Here is a 20,945-nt window from a genome sequence, read left to right as displayed (position 1 = left end):
TCCGGTCTTTGAAGCTCACAGTAGACTCGATTCACCCCATGAACATGCTGCATGCTTGAACAACATTTCTGGCCCAAACTTTTCCTCTTGCTATGGTGCTGTCAAGTTCCGCTGTTCACGCCGGTTCCACATTTGGCTAAAAGCATATTGCAATTCAAATGTAACATTATCTATCTGGACAGTTTCACTTCCTTTCACAAGGGAAGTGAACATTTTAAATCTCACCACTTTCATCCAAACTTCTCTGCTATCGATGAAAATTGATCTTGCCGTACAATCCAGTAAATTCTTCTGCTGACTCACAGATGCTACTGAGATTAGTCCTGATCAGGTGATTAAAAAAAAAAAAAAATAGTAAAAAAATTAAAAAAGAAATAAAAAACTCCTGCCCCAGTAGCAGCTTATATACAACTAAGTTTGAAATAATTATCAAATCTTGTTGCTATTCAGTGTCATCAGACAATAACTGTTTAACCTGGCATGATTTGGCTTTGCTAAATGTACAATCCCAGGCAGGCAAATTATTTTTAATGAATGATTTCACCACATAACAAACTTGATTTTAGGTTATAACTGAAACACGGCTGCCTGAAAACAGCAGAGCTGCCGTTCTTATCGTGCCTACCCCCCGAACTTTAATATTCTGGATGTTATTAGAACAGGAAGAAGTGCTTTTATATTCAAAGACGTGCCTTTTTGCAAACAACTTTAATTTGCTACATACAGTCCCTTTAAATATCTAAATATATGTGTTTTGTTAAACAGCAGAGTATAATTACTACTGATCTTTTGACATTCATGCAGACAATCCAGATCAGACTATAGCCATGTCTCACTGTCTTTGATACTCCCTAGTCTAATCATTTCAGCGCTTTATTTCTGTTATCATGGATACCCACACCAGGTCTGACAGAATCTAAAAAAAAAAAAATGTCATTTTATGTCGATATTAGTCAATCATTTTCTGGACAACTTTAATTCTAGAATCCTGAATACCATGGATGAAATTGCACCAATAGGAGAAAATCTAATTTCAGGTAAGCAAAACAGCACTGTGGAGGAATGCCCCACAAGTCAGACTTCATAAATGATTATGTGGCAAAGTTAATGGCAGAAAACCCAAACTGAATTAACTATGACATCTAGGAAGACCTCAGAGTTTTTTAATTGCCCGGCAACAGATATACTACACATATTAAACAGTTCACAGCAAACACTCATCTTGACATTTTCCAGTATAGCACTTTAGTCTCCTCCACAGTACAGAGACTGCTCTCATTAGGTTTCTAAGTTACATTTTTTCACAGTTGATTCTGGTATAGTCTCAGTCCTTGTGCTTTTTGACCTCACAGCTGCATTTGATACAGCTGATCATGGCATATTAAGACAGATTACAACACCGGTTTGGTCAGCCCTCAATTTGTTCTTTATATTATTTTGTGTTCACTGGTAGCTTGTGGCACACTAAATAACAACATATGACATACCATTAGGGTCAATCTTTAGTCCTCTGTTTTTCTTTTAATATTTACATACTGCCAGTAACTAAAGTTATAACAACTGTTAAGGTTTCTTATCGCATGTATGCAGATGATACACAAAAAATATATAGCAGTGTCACCATACAAACAAAGTCCAACTGACTCCCCATGACAGTGCATTAGAAAAATCAGTAGCCGGATGCTCCAAAATGTTCTTTAAGTTGAATAAGGACAAAACTGAAGTCACTGTTTTTGGGACCAATGAGGAAGAATTAAAAATCTGTGCACAACTTAACAGTCTGTCTCTTCAGAGTAGAAATTAAGTTAGAAACCTCAGTGTTATCCTGAAATCAGGTGACTCGGGTTAAATCAATAACAAGATTGGTCTTTTACCATCTCAAAAACATTAGAAAGATCAAAGACATGATTTCAGAACATGATCTGGAGAAGCTGGTATATTCATTTATCTCCAGTAGGCTGGACTATTGCAATGGACTGTTGACAAGTCTTCCTATGACAGCTATTAGACAGATCAACAAATTACCAAAAGAGCTCAGATTCAAGACAGTGCTAGCTACTTTTAAATCCAAGCTACCTTTTCACTACGGCTTTTAGTTAATTCTCTTTTACATCAATTCTGCTTGCTTTGGTTGTTTTTTTTATAAATTCTTTCTTTCTTTTCTTGTTTGCCTGTGTAATCTGTAAATAACTTTGGGTTTCCACTGGGTAGGAAATGTGCTATAGAAATAAATTTGCCTTGTCTTACCATAATCTTATGCGACTGACTTTGTGTAAGTGCAGCATGCTAAAGTAACTTAAATCATCCATTTTACCATTCGATATTATATCATATGATGTGATGAACAGTGTTCATTCAAGGATCACTAGCATGGCAAAAATGGCCAGTGTTAATTTCTCAGCTTTCTATTTTAGAGTTGATATACTGTTCAAATTATTCCACATCAGATCAATATAACAAATGCATAATTCTGGCAAGTTCAGCTTATACTGAGCCGCCCTGTACTTGTTTGTAATTATTTGAAAGCATACTCGCTAACACATAGTACAAATGGTAGTTCCAGGTACTACAAGAGGAGGGTTTGGAGACACCATGTTCCCTCTGAAAAATCTGCTTCTGGCCACAGTGTTTTTTTTTTTAATAAAAAAAAAAAAGTATCTTGACAAAGTCAGTGCACTGCTCCCCAGTGAAAGGTGCTGAGTGTGTTGGACAGCTCCACAGCTTGTGTCTGGGAAAACGCTAACCCCACGCTATCACTGCTACGACATTGATGCAGCATGTGGAAAATTAAAAGTGTCGCTCACAGCTTTCCTCCCACTCCAAACCCACGCACACACATCACCATGCACAACAGAGAGTAGTTCGGAGTCTACTGAGAGAAAGAGACAGAGAGAGACTGGCAAGCATGGTAGCACAGAGAAGGAGTTAAATATATATATTGTACAGTTCAGCTGTACTGTGTTTGTGGCCAGATTCAAAGTACTACACATTCGCCCCTTGCTCTTAAGTGTCCTATTTGTTTAAGACATGAAAATAGCGTGAGCATGTCAGAGTGAGCACTGAGCACGGGAAGAAAGAGGAAGAAAGAAGGAGGCAAAAATTGTGCAGCCTTTTTGCAATGCAGGTTTGAACATTTGCATTTAGATGGGTCTGAACACTTCTGGTAAATAGATGAAGAGCAGAACATTCATGGCCTCAGTCAAGGGATTAAAAGAAGTTTGGCGTGGCACATATAGACCTGGAGCAAGGCAAACAGGGAAACACAGAGAAGGGGGTGATTTGGGAAAGAAGAGAAATTGAAAGGATTTTAATGGCAGCACCCGAAAACAATGAAAAAGAATATGGCTCAAAGGTAACAGTTGAGACAATTTCTACAGCTGTACTTAGCTCTTCTAGCAGTATTCTGTCAAATTCTACACTACCATAAACTTTATTTATCTCAAATGCAGATAGAACCAGACCTTTTAATGATGGCTCATATTCAAAGAATACTGTGTCATTCACTAAAAAGCTGAAGCTGGTTCTATTTCGTTGTCTTATTGTCTGGAACTCAGTACTTGCTGCACAGATATGTCACATGAAAAGGTGACAAAAGCAATGGTGAATTTCCTTGACCATGGTGCTTCCTAAATGTGTTTTTTTAATAAATGTGTGTGTGTGTGTGTGTGTGTGTGCGTGTGTGTGTGTGTGTGTGTGTGCGTGTGTGTGTATAATAATTTGTATTAGCAGTTCTATATTATGTTTATATGTTTATATATATGTCTATTTTTATATCAAGATGAAATTAAATGAAATACATTTTTAATATATTATAGGGAAAAGAAAATAGTCATATGTTAATGAAAGTGTATTTTTTTTTCTTCTTTCAAACTTAACATTGCCTTATATTTAATGTGTACAAGCACAAAGAAACAAATAGAAAAAGAGACATTTTTGCAGAGATTTTAAAAGAATGTGTGAGCCCGATGTTGATTTGTGAATAGCTCACAGGTCTTTCTCGGATGACAGGTGCTTATGTTTTAATGTAAACCAGGGATGAGAGAGCCACAACATACACACAGCTTATGATAATGGGAACGTGCATTCCCACATTGAATGTGCTATCAGTAATTATGGATTTGTCCTCCACATGCAGCCAAAACCAGGCTGTTAATCCGTATTAGCCAGAGCCAGATCTGAGTTTTTATTTTCTCAGTTCTGGAGATTTCACTCAGTCTTTGTGAATGTTTGAATCTTAGCATCTGACAAATAGTAGATATCAGTCAGTTCAAAACTGTGTTGAAAGCAGTTTTAATGAAAAACCATGAGAGATTATGAAATGTGTGTGTTTTTAATGACACTGACCTTGATCACTGCTTTGATGCCAGGCATAAGAAGCAACATAGTAGGAGAAATAATGACAGGAAAAATAGCAAGGACAAATAATCTAATCTCTTTGTGTCTGGTTACAGGGTTGGGGCTGGGTGGAGAAATGTTCTATGCTAAATTAAAATCCATCTTGGACAGCAGCTATGATTAATGAGTTAATATTTGGGAGAGAAATTGGAATCTGAGGAGGCGTCCTTGACATGTTGATAAGAGCTGTGAAGCAGCCTGTGCCTTCACTTGCTTTAATCTCCTGAAATCAATAACAAGAACATCAGCAGCTTCTTTCTGTCTTTCTCACTCTCACTCACACTGACATTATTACTTTGTTTTGTTTACAGTATGTCTTACCTGATGCACTATAAATACTAGGACTAAATGTGATTTGGCATCAGTCTGCTGTTGCCCTTAAGGGGATGAGTTCAGTCTACTTAATTTATTACTGACACTCTCATAGGAATACACAACATGTTTGGTAGGCAGCCCCGTCCAACACCAGAGCATATACCAGACCCACTGATCCGCTAGAGGGCAGCATGTGAGTTTATGGTTTGCCTCACTTTGGGGCAAAATTAACATGTGTGTACGAAATGCCGGTGCCAGTTGGGGGCGATATTAATGAGCTCAAAGGACAAACAGAGTAGAAAATAGCCAGGAGTCTCAGTGAGCTTCATGATGTAGTCACCTGAAATGGTTATCACTTCACAGGTGTGCCTTGTCAGGGTTCATTTGTGGAATTTCTTGCCTTCTTAATAGGGTTGGGTCAGGTTGGTACACAGCTGACAGCCCTATTTGACAACTGTTAGAATTCATATTATAGCAAGAACCAATCGGCTAAGTAAAGAGAAATGACAGTCTGTCATTATTTGAAGAACTGAAGGTCAGTCAGTCTGAAAAAATAGCAAAAACTTTGAATGTGTCCGTAAGTGCAGTCACAAAAATCATCAAGCGCCACGACATGAGGACCGCCCCAGGAAAGGAAGACCAAGAGTCCCCTCTACTGCTGAGGATTAGTTCGTCCGAGTCACCAGCCTCAGAAATCACAAGTTGTCAGCACCTCAGATTAGAGCCCATATGAATGCCACACAGAGTTCTAGTAGCAGACACATCTCTACATCAACTGTTCAGAGGTGATTGTGTGAATCAGGACTTCATGGCCAAATAGCTGCTAAGAAAACACTACTAAGGAAAAGCAACAAGCAGAGGAGATTTGTTTGGGCCAAGAAACATAAGGAATGGACATTAGACCAGTGGAAATCTGTGGTTTGGTCTGATGAGTCCAAATTTGAGATCTTCTTGCCGTGACTTCGTGCGATGCAGAAAAGGTGAATGGATAGTCTACATGCATGGTTCCCACCATGAAGCATGGAGGAGGAGGTGTGATGGTGTGGGGCTGCTTTGCTGGTCACACTGTTGGGGATTTATTCAAAATTGAAGGCACACTGAACCAGCATGGCTACCACAGCATCCTGCAGCGACATGCCATCACATCTGGTTTGCGTTTAGTTGAACCATCATTTATTTTTCAACAGCACAATGACCCCAAACACACCGCCAGGCTGTGTAAGGGCTATTTGACCAAGAAGTAGAGTGATGGAGTGCTGCACCTGATGACCTGGCCTCCATGGTCACCTGACCTAAACTCAAGTGCTCAGCATCTCTTGGAACTCCTTCCAGACTGTTTCTGAAAACCCTTTCAGGTGACTACATCATGAAGCTCTTCGACAGAATGCCAAGAGTGTGCAAAGCAATAATCAAAGCAAAGGAATCTAAAATATAAAACATGTTTTGAGTTATTTTATTTTTTGTTTACTACATGATTCCATATATGTTCATTCATAGTTTTGATGCTTTCAGTGAGAATCTACAATGTAAATAGTCATGAAAATGAAAAAAAAAAAAAAAAAAAAAACTTTTATGAGAAGGTGTGTCCAAACTTTTGACTGGTAGTGTAGATCATCTGTGAATGCAAGATAACTGCACATAACTTTCATGCTGCTGTCTTCTCAAAACCAACAAAGTAGATTTAATGCCTAAGCCTGAACTAAAGTGTGGTCATAAGATTAAGTTCCAGTACACCTCTCACTGGTATGCTGCAGTGGTCATGTAGTTTTGGGAACAGGGATAAATGTCATTTTGGGAGACACCCAATTGACCGTAAATGTGTCATTCATGGTCATATTTGCTAGAAAATTGATTTTTAAGTCTCTTTCACAACTCTTTAAAAACTGACACTTTGGGAACCTATCATACAGGCCAACCTGTCATACAGTCCCTAAGCATCAGTATTTGACAAGTAGGGAGAGGGAGACATGACCTTTCTTAGAATGAGGACCTTTAAGGTATGAGAATGTGTTGGGATGGTCAGATATTGTACTCATATAGCCTTCATTAAAGGGTTTGAGTCCTGTGAGAAGCAAGTAGTCGATACTGCCTGTTTTAACCACAACCGAGTACCAAGTAGTTTCGGTGCCTTAATTTTAAAAGTGTAAGTGGACCATGCATGTTTGTTATTTCTTCTTTCACCACAGAATGAGACCATGTTGTGGTGAAAGTGAACCAGAATATTAGTATGATCCAGCTCCCAGGTCCCTCCTTCTTCCTCTCTACTGCCTGCAGTCCTGCCTTCAAAGCTCCTCCCCTCAGAGGAGCCTGCTGTGCATGAGCAGGCTTGTAACCACGGTAACAGAGGACGCCAGATAACCAAGATGGCGCATTCAAAATAACAACCACAACATAAGCCCTGATTTTTCTATTTCTGATCAATACAACTAAATTACAATGATGAGTGCCTCATGTTGATCACTGTAGATATCCTGAATAACAATTAATAATAACAATATTAGCAGACAAACAATAACAAACCATAAGAGTAATGTTATCTCTCTAAACCTATTCAGCCACTACAGTTTGTGTCACTACTGAACACAAACTAATGTTATAACTGCCCGGTCAGTTGAAAGACACTTTTGCTAACCAGTAGCCATAAAAACGTAGCTAAACACCAGAGTAAGCATACAAGCTAACATGCGAGATTCACCAACAAGCTATGTAGCTCAACTGCAACATCCTACGGCCATATGCGCAATTGGGAGTATAGCCTTGTGGTTAACACACAGAATGAAACATATCAAGCAGGGGTCCTTACCTGTCCAGCAGAAAAGCAGCTAACTCTGTGTCGCTCTTGAGTCCTTACAAATCCCGCAGCTCTTCCACCTCTTAAGTGACACTTAAATATTTACCCTCCTTTTTTCTCTGGCTCGGTCCAATTCTTTCTTTTTACTTTGCTTTTCCTCATTAGTGTTCTTATTTGTTCTCTTTGGGGTGGGCAATGGTGGGGCATTATTGGGTTCTGTTGTTGTCTGCTCTCTGCCATTGTTTACAGTTTGCGTTTGAACGTGTCTGACCAGGTAAGAGCAGACACTGTGCCTGCGCGGGGGAGGGGCACTGCCCAGTGCACGCTGTGTGAGGAAGGGGGGCTGCCAGCAGTATTATGCACGTGAATGATTGACACTTCTCAGACACTCCCCTTGGCATTGATTGGTTGTATTGAGCCGGGAGCGGTGGATTCTTCCAAATCAAATTACAGCTACTAGGTGGAGTAACAGACAGTGGATTTTTACACAGTTGACCTGTATCTTATTCTACTGTCAGATCATAATGACAATTTTAGCAAATATAACAAAACATTGCTACAGACTACAGCTTTAAGCTTTGTGGTAGTTCATTATGAAGAGTTTTTTTTTTATAAACAATTTGGGCATTTTATGCCTTTTATTAATGAATATATTGTTTGTTACACAGTAAAGGTGGTGCATGATCAGACACTACAAAGCATACATATTGTTCCATATTGCTGGAGTTCTGTAGTCAACATCTTTCAATACTTCTGCTGTACCTGAAGAAGAATAAAGCAGGATACTGATGCAAAAATGGTTGTTTATTAAAGGAAAAATAAAGCAAAATCACATTCTTGTCAGACAGGATTTGTGAGCAGTTCCATTGATCACTCTATTTAATGTTGGAAGAATCGCTCTGAATGATTTTGTCCAAAATACAAGTCCAGTCTTTGCACTATTTACTAATTTTGCCACTTCTTCTCATACACTGTGGTCAGAGCTGGTCACAGACAACAGCCTTGCAATTTTACATAAATTATGTTTGCTGTCAAAGCTTTAAAGTGATTCTATGTGCAAAGCAAAACATAAATAGAACGTACATGACGTTAAACATTCACTACAGGGCAGGTCAAATGAGATCTTTTCAGATTGATTCAGAGGAGGTAAATTCATGCGCAGGCTAGACATTGTTTACCAGACTGCAGTCACTAAATAGCCTCGCTTCTGATCATACAAATCACCCATGCTGTCTCAGTTAGTTTACAGAGTCAGTGCTGATGTTGAGGAGCTGCCTCAATTCATCAAAGCTGCCGGACTTAACCACTGTGGACTTTTCATCAATTACTGCAATACAATTATAGAAGAGGAGGTGAAGTTTCGGTGGGCAGGGGGCATGTTTGTTTACAAGTACTTCTGAATAGAAAGAGGCTTCATTACAGGGAACACACTGCATACATATTCCTATTTCGTGCATATTCATCCATTCTAACTCATATGCCAGCAAACTCACCAAATGTTTAAGTGCATAAGATATTGATAAATATGCAGGAACCACTTCCCTACATCTAACAGAACATCACGTGTCAGAGTTTTAATTTCTCAGAGTGTTCCCCTATCTAGTCTCAATCCAGCGGAATCAGTTTGCCTACTCATGTGTTTGACTGATGCATTTCCTTATTTAAAAACATGACATGTCATATCCACCTTTATCACAGCTCTGATTTGCAATTATCCGATTCTCAAAATTATTATTATTTTTTTTTAAGGAGATCACTGTACTGAATTATAATTACTTCACTTGGAGTCAGTGAAAGAAGCTTTTAACACGATAGCTAGAATCACTTCATACAGTTGTTATGGCAGTTGTTAAAGGGGCAGTTCAGTTGAAGTTATGTTTGTGTCAGCTTGATAAATGTGTGTCTAATACTCACCTTCTTTTAGCTCTGTTTTGGTCTCCGCCAACTCCTTGGAAAAAACACCTGGCTATTTAGCTGCTAGTTAAATGACACCAGTGAGCTTTAAAAGGCAAAAATGGTCCATGGAGTTGTAGAAGAGGGTTGGTGATAACTGTGGGCGTTGCAATAAGGGAGACTTTCCACCATAAATACATACACATTTGTTTAAAATTTTAATATCCAAATATTGACTGTACAACCTTATATGTATATTCCTGAAAATCTAGATCTATTTCCTATCTGAATAAGCAATAGAAGTTGCTTTAGACTGTAAGAGTGAGTCTATATATTGATTGGCAGTGTTACAGTGAAGATGATAAGCTGTGTACTGTATTATTATTATTTCTATCTTGTTATATTGAAATGTAAAAATCTATATTCAGAACGACACACCAACCACCTCTTAAAAGTAATGGGACTTTTAAAATGACTGATAAAACAAGTCAAAATTGAAGCAGCAGAGGCTCAAATATCCTGACTTAAAGTCCCTATAGAATATGGGTCAACTCTCAAAAACCCTGGATCTTAAAATCCATATAATGCAACTTGACATGTTCTCTATTTGTAATGCAGGTTTTCTGTTGCGTCGCCAGGCCCCCAGAGATAACCCTGATGACATCATCAGCCTTATTTTCACAGGCCTTCTCCCTATGACCATTTAACTCATATAGGCATATATAGTTGAAAATCAGAAATAGGTTCCCATGTACCCAGACAACATTTCTTGTGACCTGATTGTTTAGGGCCCTGATGGTGTCTAGTTAAGAATCCCAACTGGCCCAATAGGTCAGTCTCCCTCGAAAAAAGGTACTTACATGAGGCGTTTCTCTTAAGTCAGGTGGAGTTATTACCATCCATTTAATAACAATTACTAAAGATTGGTTTCCATTTGATTTGTGGCACCAATTCAATCATGTGAAAATGTGGGATCATTGTCTTTGTATGTTTTCTGCTTCTTGGTCTTCTTGTGTATTTGTGCAGTTCAAGATGGCTGCCAAATGAAGCTAGTACACCATTAGCTGTCCTTGGCAGCATGAAAAATTCTTAACTAGATTAATAAAAACTGGTGACAAAAACCTATTTTGTCATGCTGGACTTGTATAAAATCTATACATTATATACATATTTACATATTTATATTACATTCATATTATTTGTCCAGTGTTAAGATCCATAGCCAGCATGCATAATTTAACAATGATAAATAAGTCTAATGTCATTGAAAACAATGTTAGCCTAACTGGCATTTTTAAAGTTAGTTCAGATATTGGCTGAACTGATCCAGCACATCCACTCTTAATCTTTACATTTTGCAGTGTCACAGATAATCCCTATAAGTATATATGATCTTGTAACCTGACCACTTAGCACCAAGCAGAAGCCCTCCCCTTAGAGCTTTTTTGCATAAGAGCCCATGTTTAAATATTTCCTCTGTGCTGACAGACTGCTTTTCATCCATGTGGCCTGTTCTTGGCAGAGGACATTCTTCCATGCAGTGCTGCTGGACCAGCACCTAAATTATCCAATTAAACAGTGGGGCAAGACTGTCTGCAGGCCTCTGTGGCTCACACAGAGGCCTAATCACATCAGCCACACAGAGAAACTGCACTGAGTCTCAATATATTGGATTTCTGTTCGAGGTGATGTGCTAATGTCAGCACTGAGTCACCTGATGGGGCTAACGCTGACACACACAAAAAAACACCACACATACACAAACAACTCAACATATTCTTTAGTTTATATTTCTGTTTAAAGTTAAGAGTCCAATGGATGTGTGAAGATGTGACTGTTAAATATTCTTGGTAACTGTTTTTGTTGTTGGGTTATTGTAAGAGGTAACAAATTAAAGGACCTGTGGCTGATTTTGGGAGCGACAGCATTCAGATCAAATTAAAATCAAATCAGTTGTATTCATAAAGCTCAAAAATCACAATCACATTACTGCCCCAGTGGGCTTTAGAGTATGTACAGCGAACAACATGCTCTGCCATATACCTTTGTTCAACACAGAGGATTAATCAATGGAAAGACAACAACCAACAGCCAGAGTAAATATTGACAGCGTTTATTTCTGCCCAGTGGTTATGCTCAGCTGTAAAATTATTAACCCTCCACCTACTGACATGAAATCAGCATTTATAATGTGAACATGCCATGACATGTATTATAGTGTGAAGAACACGAGGAGTAATGACGCTGTTCAAGGCAGAACTACAACTTCCCAAGACACTTTATGTTGGGCACACAATTGTATTAATTATTGACTTTAAACCAGATATTCCAGGTTTTGGTAATGGAGGCTTCCCCTCCTAATCACTGCAGTTGGCCGCATTATGTGCCAGTTGGACTGAGGCACTGTTACATTTCTGTCGTGATTCCAATGTCCACTTAAAGCCTCTCAGGAATGTCTTCTTCTGCTCTTCGGCAGCAACATTTCAAGATTATTCAGCATTATTATGCACACCATTTTTTAGTTGTATTTTCTGTTTATTAAGTAGTAACCTAAACGACAATGTTTTACTTTATGGATCTGAAAAGTTCTGAATTATTTCCAAGGTTTCCTGTTATCTGGCAGTGAAAAGCAGAGAAAGCGCTGCGTAGGAATGGCTGCATTATCAAAAAATCATTTAAGAACCTTTGTAATTTATATATGTTGAGTTGCGTTAGACAAATTTCCCATTGACTCAATAAGACTCATATTTACGCTGCATTTCATTGGAAGAATGAACTCAAAGTGCTCCATTAGCCTAGGACATTCTACCACAGATGAGGTATATCATTTCTTCTCCTGCGTGAAAGACTTGGAAGATTAGTGACATAAAAACAACAAAGGTAGTTAGGTTTTATGTGCATAATGACAAGTCAAAAACAATTGCAACACATCATTAGTACAGCCATTTATATACACCAAAAAGCCACTAAATTAAAACCACTGACAGGTGAAGTTAGTATTATTGCCCATATCATTACAATTAAAAGTTCTGCTGAGAAACCCTGGGCCCTTGCATTCATATGGATGACACTTGACACTCACTACCCAACCAAACAGTGTTGCAGACCAAGTACAGGCAATGACACTGCCCAGTGGCGATGGATCCCCTCAGCAGGACAATGTGCCTTGAGACACTGCCAAAAACAGTTCAGAAACAGACCGCAGAATGTGACAAAGCAGTTAAAGTGTCGAATTGGCCTCCAAATTCCCCAGATCTCAATCAGTTCGAGCATTCATGGGATGCACTGGAACAAGTCCCATCTATTTATGTCCCAACGTAGATTAGTCTTGGCTCTGACCCGTTAGGGCATGGACACAGTCCCTCTGAGGTTGTCCTGCGGTGTCTGGCCCCAGGGCTTTGGCAATTGATCCTTTGAGTCCTGTGGGTTATGAGATGGGGCCTCCGTGGATCAGATTTGTTCATGTATATCCCACAGATGCTCAACTGGATTTGGATGTGAGGAATTTGGAGGCCAGGTCGATACCTTGAGCTCTTTGTCATGTTCCTCTGGCTATTGCTGAATACTTTTTGCAGCGTTGCAGGAAGCATTGTCTTGCTGGGGGGGGGCAGTGCCAGCTCAGCTGCTGTGAGAGGTTGTACTTGGTCTGCAACAGTGTTTGGTTGGGTGATTCATGTTCACTGGCATCAGTGTGAATGCCAGGTCCCAAGGTTTCCCAGCACCACATTGAATTGTAACAAGATGATCAATGTGTTTCACTTCACCTGTCAGTGGTTTTAATGATGTGGCCAATTTGGTGCATTCACAGGTTAAATTTACATGTCAGAAACTTGAGTTGGTCCAGCAAAGGCAAAGCTGCGTGTAAAGATAGTGGCACAAACACTGGCACACTGACTGGAATGGCAGCATTGTCTTTGGCAGTCATATTGAAGCTGCAGCGTGACACAACTGTGCTAATATGATGCAGATGTACTACTCTAAATAAGCCTGCATTCTGTGGGTACTCATGGTACAAATGAAGCACTTGCAGACAGAGAAGATTCCTAAGGTCATGTCTTGACAAGCAACGTGTGGCAACAGCTCATCTCCCATATCAATGCTGTGACACACCTGTTTACAACTTTATTGATAATTTAGTAAATTACATCTTTATATGAAATCAAATGAATCTGCACCATCAAAAGAAAAAAAAAAATTACACAGATGCAGGTGTTGTGTAAAGGACGTATCGTCTTCAGATTGATGATGAAGATTTGATATGATACATAGACACGATACACCCAGAAATGTTTGCTCTATAGAACCCGACACACATACATGAAGCCACTTAAACTATGTTAGAAACAATGAAATTGAATTTTCCGAATCAGACCCATATAACAATATTTATGTAAAACATAAACTCATTGCTTTATTCTTTATTTGATTATCCTTTGTGAAGCCTGAATTCATTCTATAGATTTCCTCTGAGCTTTCAAAAAAGCAGCGTGATGATTGACATTTCAAGTGCTTGCTATTGTCAGTGCCTGGCAAATTAATTTGGATTCCATGGCCGGAGTACAAGTTTGAGTCAAAACCTCCATGCGGCTCAATCAAGTCAATGTAAATTCAAGTCAATCAAGTGGGTGTAAATTTGTGCAAGGCGAACTGAAGTCTGTTGCCTGTTGCTGCCTGTTGTTAATTCATAACACCTGGCTTCTTTTTTCATCAATTTTACTTATTTACTGAATTTCTCTGTGCAGTGAAGCAGAGTAATGCAAGGTCAGTCTGTGTCGGAAGCCCAGTCAAATGGAGCTTTTCTGTCTAATTGCAAAAGGTGTCAAATTGCAAAACCTGACAGCTGCTTTGATTCACTAGTAAAACATCTAATAAAGCTTTTACACCAATGACCTGCTTCACACAAACTGAATGATTTTGTTTTGTTTTGTTTTGTTTTGTTTTCCTGCTGCGGTGTGGCTTTTGACTACTTATATTGTGGTTACTTATGCTTACTGTGCTTTTTTTTTTTTTTTTTACAAAGTATCCACTAATACTCTAAAGTATACAAAATATAACTGTGATAGAGCATTAGTCATACAATAAATAAACACAATTCTACAGGAAATAATACCACTGTCACACAAATTATTTGGCCTTACAACTCTACTATCAATTTCTAATTTGGAAACTAAAGAAGACATGTCCACAAGGAAAAGAGATTCATAACAAACTGAACATGTGGAAGACAGAACCAAAACAAAACATTAAGTCAATATTGTCCTTAGTCAAAGCTGTAAAATATATTTTTTGTTTGTTTTTTCCAAATTTCATTTCAATTTTAAGCTCAGTGAAAAAAAAATAGATAGTTTTGTGGTTAGGACTTTTTAAAAAAATCTACATATTTCATTTAAATCAAAATGTTTTGACTTTTGACTTTTTAAAATCAAAATTAAAGCAACAACATGTCTCAACCCCAGGTCATCAAATAGTGAAGCCTTGTCTTGGTGTCAGACCCCAACTGCCAACCCAAAATGAAGTAACTTTCTCCAGAAAGTTACATCTTGTTCCTGTAAGTCAGCATTATGAATAAGTATGGCAAACCTTTAACTAAGATACAAAGTATCATATACTGTTGAATTATAACCTCATGATTATGACTTATTTTTAATAATTTCTGACTGTTCTTAATCATTTTTTGAGTGGCAATTAGCTGCCGCAGCACCTTATCAAAGCACATTCCATATACTGTTAACATTCACAGTAGCAATAGCAGACAATGAACTCTCTCTAGTGGCTTGTGGATGTTTCTAAAACATATTTCCCTTTTCAAATGTGCCCCGGGACACTGTGAGTAAAGCAGAAAAGAAGATTCCTCGTTAACAGGCCTATTTCACAGCCAACACTTTGACTCATCACAACAGCAAAAGAACATGTGAGGTTAATACAATTTAATAATGCCTCCATTCCATGTAAGTGTGTCAGTATTTTTACAATAACCTGAAACTGGCGAAAGCAGCCATTAACAACAGAATTAATTCCACATGTGCATTTTCCTACTGTGGCATGATCTACAGTCAGCTGTCAGCAGGTGTGATTGATTGTTAACCATGGAAAAAAAAACACTTCTCACTTCCCACTTAGTCTTTGTTCAACGCTTCAACACAAAAAAGAACAGTGTCCTTGATAGATGCAGAGGTTACCATGTTGGTAGCACGTCACTCCCAGCATTCATCAGTGCCACATCACAGGCTGTGTAGCTTTTTTTTTTTTTTTAATAGGCTTATTATTTAAAAAAATAAATAATTAAAAAAATATGTCAAGGTCAAATGTCAAAAAGCAGGGGTGTTATTGAAGACAGTACTGATAATCTTATGGGTAATACTAATGTATAAATTGTACCTTTTTTCAGTATTAGCTAATCAGCCGACTACTACTATCGCTATAATAATAATAATAATAATAATAATAATAATAATAATAATAATAATAATAATAATAATACTGTTACTGTGCTTATTATTATCGTTGGTGTACTATATCCTCGGGGCTGTCAGCAGTGTGTTGGTAGAATGTGTCCGTGCAGGGACCTGCAGCACGCCGCCTCACAGCCTCCTCATCACCGCGTTCACTCCGCTCTCTGCGCCTGTCTCCCGCCTGCGACCGGCGGAGCTGTAAAGTGGATTAAATAGCCGGTGTAACGCGCTGGGATTTGAACCGCTTTCTTTGGCTTTTGCCGGGCTGCCTCTACATTCACCGCATCGCTTCTGTGTGTGTGTGTGTCCGTGTGTGTGTGTGTGTGTGTGTGTGTGTGTTTTTCTCCCGTGCAGCTCCTCTCTGCTGGGATCTTGGTCTGCCAGGGGCTGCAAAGCCGTGCTAGTCGACTCATTCAGAACCAAATGCGTGTGTGACAGACTGTCCACCTTCGCCATTTTAGCACGGCTAAATCCCGAAATGGTAAGTCCAACAACCTCCCTTGACTTCGTTGACGTTAAAGCTATCGGAGACGGTGTGTGTTTTTTTGTGGGGTTTTATGTGGATGCATCAGCTGTATTTTTTTTTTTTTTTTTTTTTTTTGAAAAGGGCGTCATTGTCATTACATATCAACAGATCCTCCCTCTCCTCCCCCCCACACCTTCTTTCTAGCTCTCTTGACATATCAAAGCCATGCTGCAAAACGTTCTTATAGCATTGTCAAGGAAATGATTTGATTTATTTATTAATTTTATGTGGGTGGGGGGGGGGAGTCTTTGTTCATGGTGCACACAGAAGGGAGGTGGGTTGTGTGTGCCAAGAGGAAATGCTCACAGGAAGGGCAGCAGTGTGCTAACCTGTGCATTAAGATGGTGGTGATCAGTGTCACATATTCATCAAATGTTACAGTAATGATCATACCTGCATGCAGCCCCCCCCACACACACACACTTTCAACTTTCATCCCATGTGAACACTAACAATTGTTGTTCATATTAGCATATTTTAACATACTAGACTGTCAATGGTGTCTCCATGGTTACCAGGCCCCATGGAGAAGGTGCTGCATGGCAAAAAAAATAAAAATAAAAAATAAAATAAGAACACACTTCAATAAGATGTGGAGCTACAGTAGCTAACAGAACACAGTCCCCTTTCCCATTGTGTCTGCAGCTGGACGCAGCGAGCCAGCAGTGATAATTAAATGTCTGTTAATATCACAGCACTATGTGACTCAAACGTGCCCCAGTTTCTTTGGGGAAAGGGCAGTGTCTTTGTGGGGAATTTTCATTGAGCGCGATTAGTTATTATTAGACTGGAAATTGCCTCGGAAGCAGTTTGTGCACTAGTTGCCCTGGTAACAGCATGGGCACCAACCAAGGTTTTCTTAAAGACATAGTAATCAGCGTGCTGCCTGCATGGCCTAGAAGGGAGGCTAGGCCGGGGAACCAGTGGATCACACAGATGAAACGTCTTGGCTTGACCACCTTGAGTTCAGCATTTTTCTAGTATGTTTGTTCAAGTTATTTGTGGTTGTGATTGAAGCAGAGGACCAAAAGGAATGGCTGTGAGGGAAGGTGCTGTACGCTTTGATGGCTCCTGCACTGAATATGCCAGTCGTCATGCTGATGGGCTGATGTGTGATCCATTTGTAATTTGTGCTGTCCGTGCTGAGATGATCAGATCATCAATAAATTAGTTAGCGAACAGAGTTTGTCAAAGATGATTTGAAGGAATAACATTTTGATCCATGTTACAGAGATGGATATTCTGTAAAATGGACATTCTTTAGCCTCCCGGAAGGGGGGCACTAAATATCACAGAGGCTTTGTCTGCTTTGAGGTGGTCATTTTGTATTTATTTTTTTGATTTGGACGTTAAAATTAGATCACAGTACCTTACAGGATACTTTATACAAGTGTTTTTTAAAAGTTAACATTTTTGACCCTTACTCAAAAATAGAAGGCTAGTGTACTTATTAGGCCACTCCTCTGTGACCTCTCAACCTGTGACCCATGCTGTCAGTTTCATCTGTTCAGCTAGCTAGCTCATCCTTGTCGTCCATGCAGTCAGAGCATCACTATTTTATGAATTAAGCAAAATGTCTGAGAAACGTAAAAAGTGCAGATGACTTGTCAATATATATATATATATATAAAAAAAAAAATGCATTAAGGTTACATATTGACGGTCTTACTTTGTTTTTTGATCCTGAGCTTGCAGACCTTCAGGCTGATTTGGTGTCAAAGAAATATTTCCAGGACAATGGATACAATGGCATAGTCAAAGGAAACACTGTCATAGATAGATGCACACTCAGACTGGCCAAACATGCAGTTACAAGGGTTACCCCGAGATTCCACCAGATACATGTCTGCTGCGTTACGGCTCCGATCTGGTTTTGCTCCGCCATCCGCAGCCCGGCAACCCACACTGGTTGCGTTTTGAGACCACCATGGTGCAGTACTGTCAACAGCTGGCTTTGTGAGACTGAGGAGTTCCCGCAATAATCACATAATCACTTGCGACCGCAGTTATGTTTGTGTTATAAACTTGACAACATGAAATGTTCTCGACCGAAGGATTAGCAGAAGAGCTTGTATTTGTCTCTTTTTTGAGAGTTGTATGCTGGTGTCAACACAGAATATATTATTTTTGAAAAGTAACCGGATGTTTCGGTGCATGACTTCCTGTCTGCTCGGTGCTAAATTCAGCTGAATTGCTACATCGTGCTCCGGCATCCACCTGCCGGACTGCCGGAGCTGGGACGGAGCAGATACACAGCGCAGTGGACCTGGTGGAAGTTAACACAAACTAAAGTGAAGTCAGCTCTGGTGGCATGGCAGAGCCATAACACAGCAGACACATATCTGGTGGCATTGTGGGGTTATTCTCCCATTCAGCACTACGGGTGTGAGACAGCCTTCAGTGCCCTTGTAAAAGGCTCGATGTCCACCAGGACTTCAGGCTGGCTATCACTAGCATCACACCTACAATACTATCCCTGGTCAGAGGTATGCAAGTCTAAGGTGGCCATTACTTTATGAATCATTTATGAACAGGATGACACAAAATAAATTAAAAAAAATGTAAGTTAGAAGTTATTGATTGTTATTGTTACTTTTACAGCCAAATTAACACACAGCTTCTCTTAGATACAAGTCGGGGGCTCCAAGGAAAAAAGTTGGAAACCACTGCTATAACAGCTGGAGTCAGGTTAGCTTAGCATATCATAAAGACTGGAAGCGGGGGGAAACTGTTAGCCTGGCTCTGGTTCTAACATGTTAGTGTGGACAAATAGAAGTGTAGAAATGTCATGTTTGGAGGAGAGAACCATAGTCGTACTAGACTGATGGATATGGATATCCATCAGTCTAGTACTCCTATGCAACATCTTTAGTTAGTGCACAAGATAGAGATCAGGCTTTAATTTTCAGGATCAGTACAGCTTATTAGAAATCAAGAGGACTGATAACTGATATTAGGAACCATCACACATTTGCAGTAAAAATGAATATCTTCAGAATTTAGACCAACCAGTGATGGAATGTAACTAACTACAATTTACTCAAATATTGTTCATTCCTCCTATGTTTTGAAGTAGTGTTTATTTTATTTTACTTTATGCTTCCACTCAATTCCATATTGGTATATTGGTAACCAATGAAATAGTGTTGTAGGCGGGGCATTGAAAAATTATATTGTACAATATACATTTTTTTCAGCTGATCACAATAATAGATAACTACCTGCTTCTCATGGCTGATACTGATAACTGAGTGTGTATTTAAAAAAAAAAATATGTCCTCTTCTTCTTCTTCTTCTTCTTCTTCTTCTTCTTCTTCTTCTTCTTCTTCTTCTTCTTCTTCTTCTTCTCTGTGCAAACTACTGTTGAAGTTGGCATTGTCTGCTCTTGTTTGGCCAATGTAAGCAATTTGGATTCATATTATGGGCTCTATTATCTAGAATTTCCCCAATACCAATACTGATAAAATGATGTTAAAACAAGTTTCACATTATTGGGTCGATAATTCATTGGTCCGATATACAGTATATTGTTCGAAAGAAAGCTGCTTCAGAGCGAGAGTATGGTGTTTTTAAATTAATTTTGGTTGGTTTTTGTATTGGTCTCACACCAGCCCTGTTGATACACAGTCACTGTGCCCAGCTGTTACTCACCCAGCCATAGTTCCACAATGCATGCAACATCCCATTAAAACAGACACATTTTTGGAGTTAAGGTGTTCCTTTTCTTTTCACTTTGTAATACATCCAGGCTAGCTGTTTACCCATGCCTTCAATTGTTATGCTAAGCTAGTGAGCAATTGTAACCATATTTTGTCTACAGCTTTAGCTTCATATATAATGGTCAGAAATGAGACATGTATCAATCTTGACATTCTACAGTTGGAAGAAAGGCATGTAAGTGAATTCTCATAATGTTGAAGGGTTACTAGTCAGTGGTAATGGTTAGAGCTGGTAAGTTGCTTCATTTAAATGTAAATTTAAAACATTTGTGATGTAGCCAAAGTTACAGGAGACTGGGGGCTGTATTTCTGATATTGTTGGCTTCATGACTAGTCAAGTATTTCTAAAATTAACCAGTAGATTAATAAATAAGGAAAACAGAACTTGGATGCAGTCCTAACCCACATCTCCATCCAAAAGTAATGTTCAGCTCAGTTATGGGCAGGCTGAGTAGGAGGCAGGGGGTCACACCTTGACAAGCTGTAAGCTGACACACACTAAGCTGCTTCACCAGCAGCAGGAGCATAAAAGGCTGCAGGAATGAAGCAAAGCATGAGATGTGTCCAATGCAAAAACAGCAGAACGACACACAACTCTTGATAATCAAGTGTTTAATTTTGTAATTTGATTGTGTTGGAAATTTCTGACTCTTAACATTTTATAGACCAAATCATGAATGAATAACTAAGGTAACTAAGAAGAATGGTTGATGAATAAATGATAATTAGTTCTTAAACCCAGGGACAGGGATATTCTCCATGTGTAGTTTATCATAGACAAACACGAGAGGAAAAAATGCAGCACCAGTCTTAAGTCATTTCTGCTGATATTGTGGATACACAATTCGTATTCC

At 39.0% G+C, this 20,945-nt stretch overlaps 1 protein-coding gene across 14 annotated transcripts in view; it reads left to right on the top strand.

Annotated features, from left to right (window-relative positions):
- Positions 1–20,945, top strand: part of adgrb1a (adhesion G protein-coupled receptor B1a) — a 177,356-nt gene that overhangs the window by 115,215 nt on the left and 41,196 nt on the right. For all 14 annotated transcript variants that reach the window (XM_037075329.1, XM_037075330.1, XM_037075322.1 and 11 more), the window contains one exon: positions 16,201–16,327. In XM_037075329.1, the coding sequence (XP_036931224.1) occupies positions 16,201–16,327 (127 nt within the window). The remainder of the gene's footprint in view (positions 1–16,200; positions 16,328–20,945) is intronic.

This window comes from Acanthopagrus latus, chromosome 17 (assembly GCF_904848185.1).
Source record: "Acanthopagrus latus isolate v.2019 chromosome 17, fAcaLat1.1, whole genome shotgun sequence".
Classification (NCBI taxonomy): domain Eukaryota; kingdom Metazoa; phylum Chordata; class Actinopteri; order Spariformes; family Sparidae; genus Acanthopagrus; species Acanthopagrus latus.
This window is presented reverse-complemented; position numbering and strand designations above follow the sequence as displayed.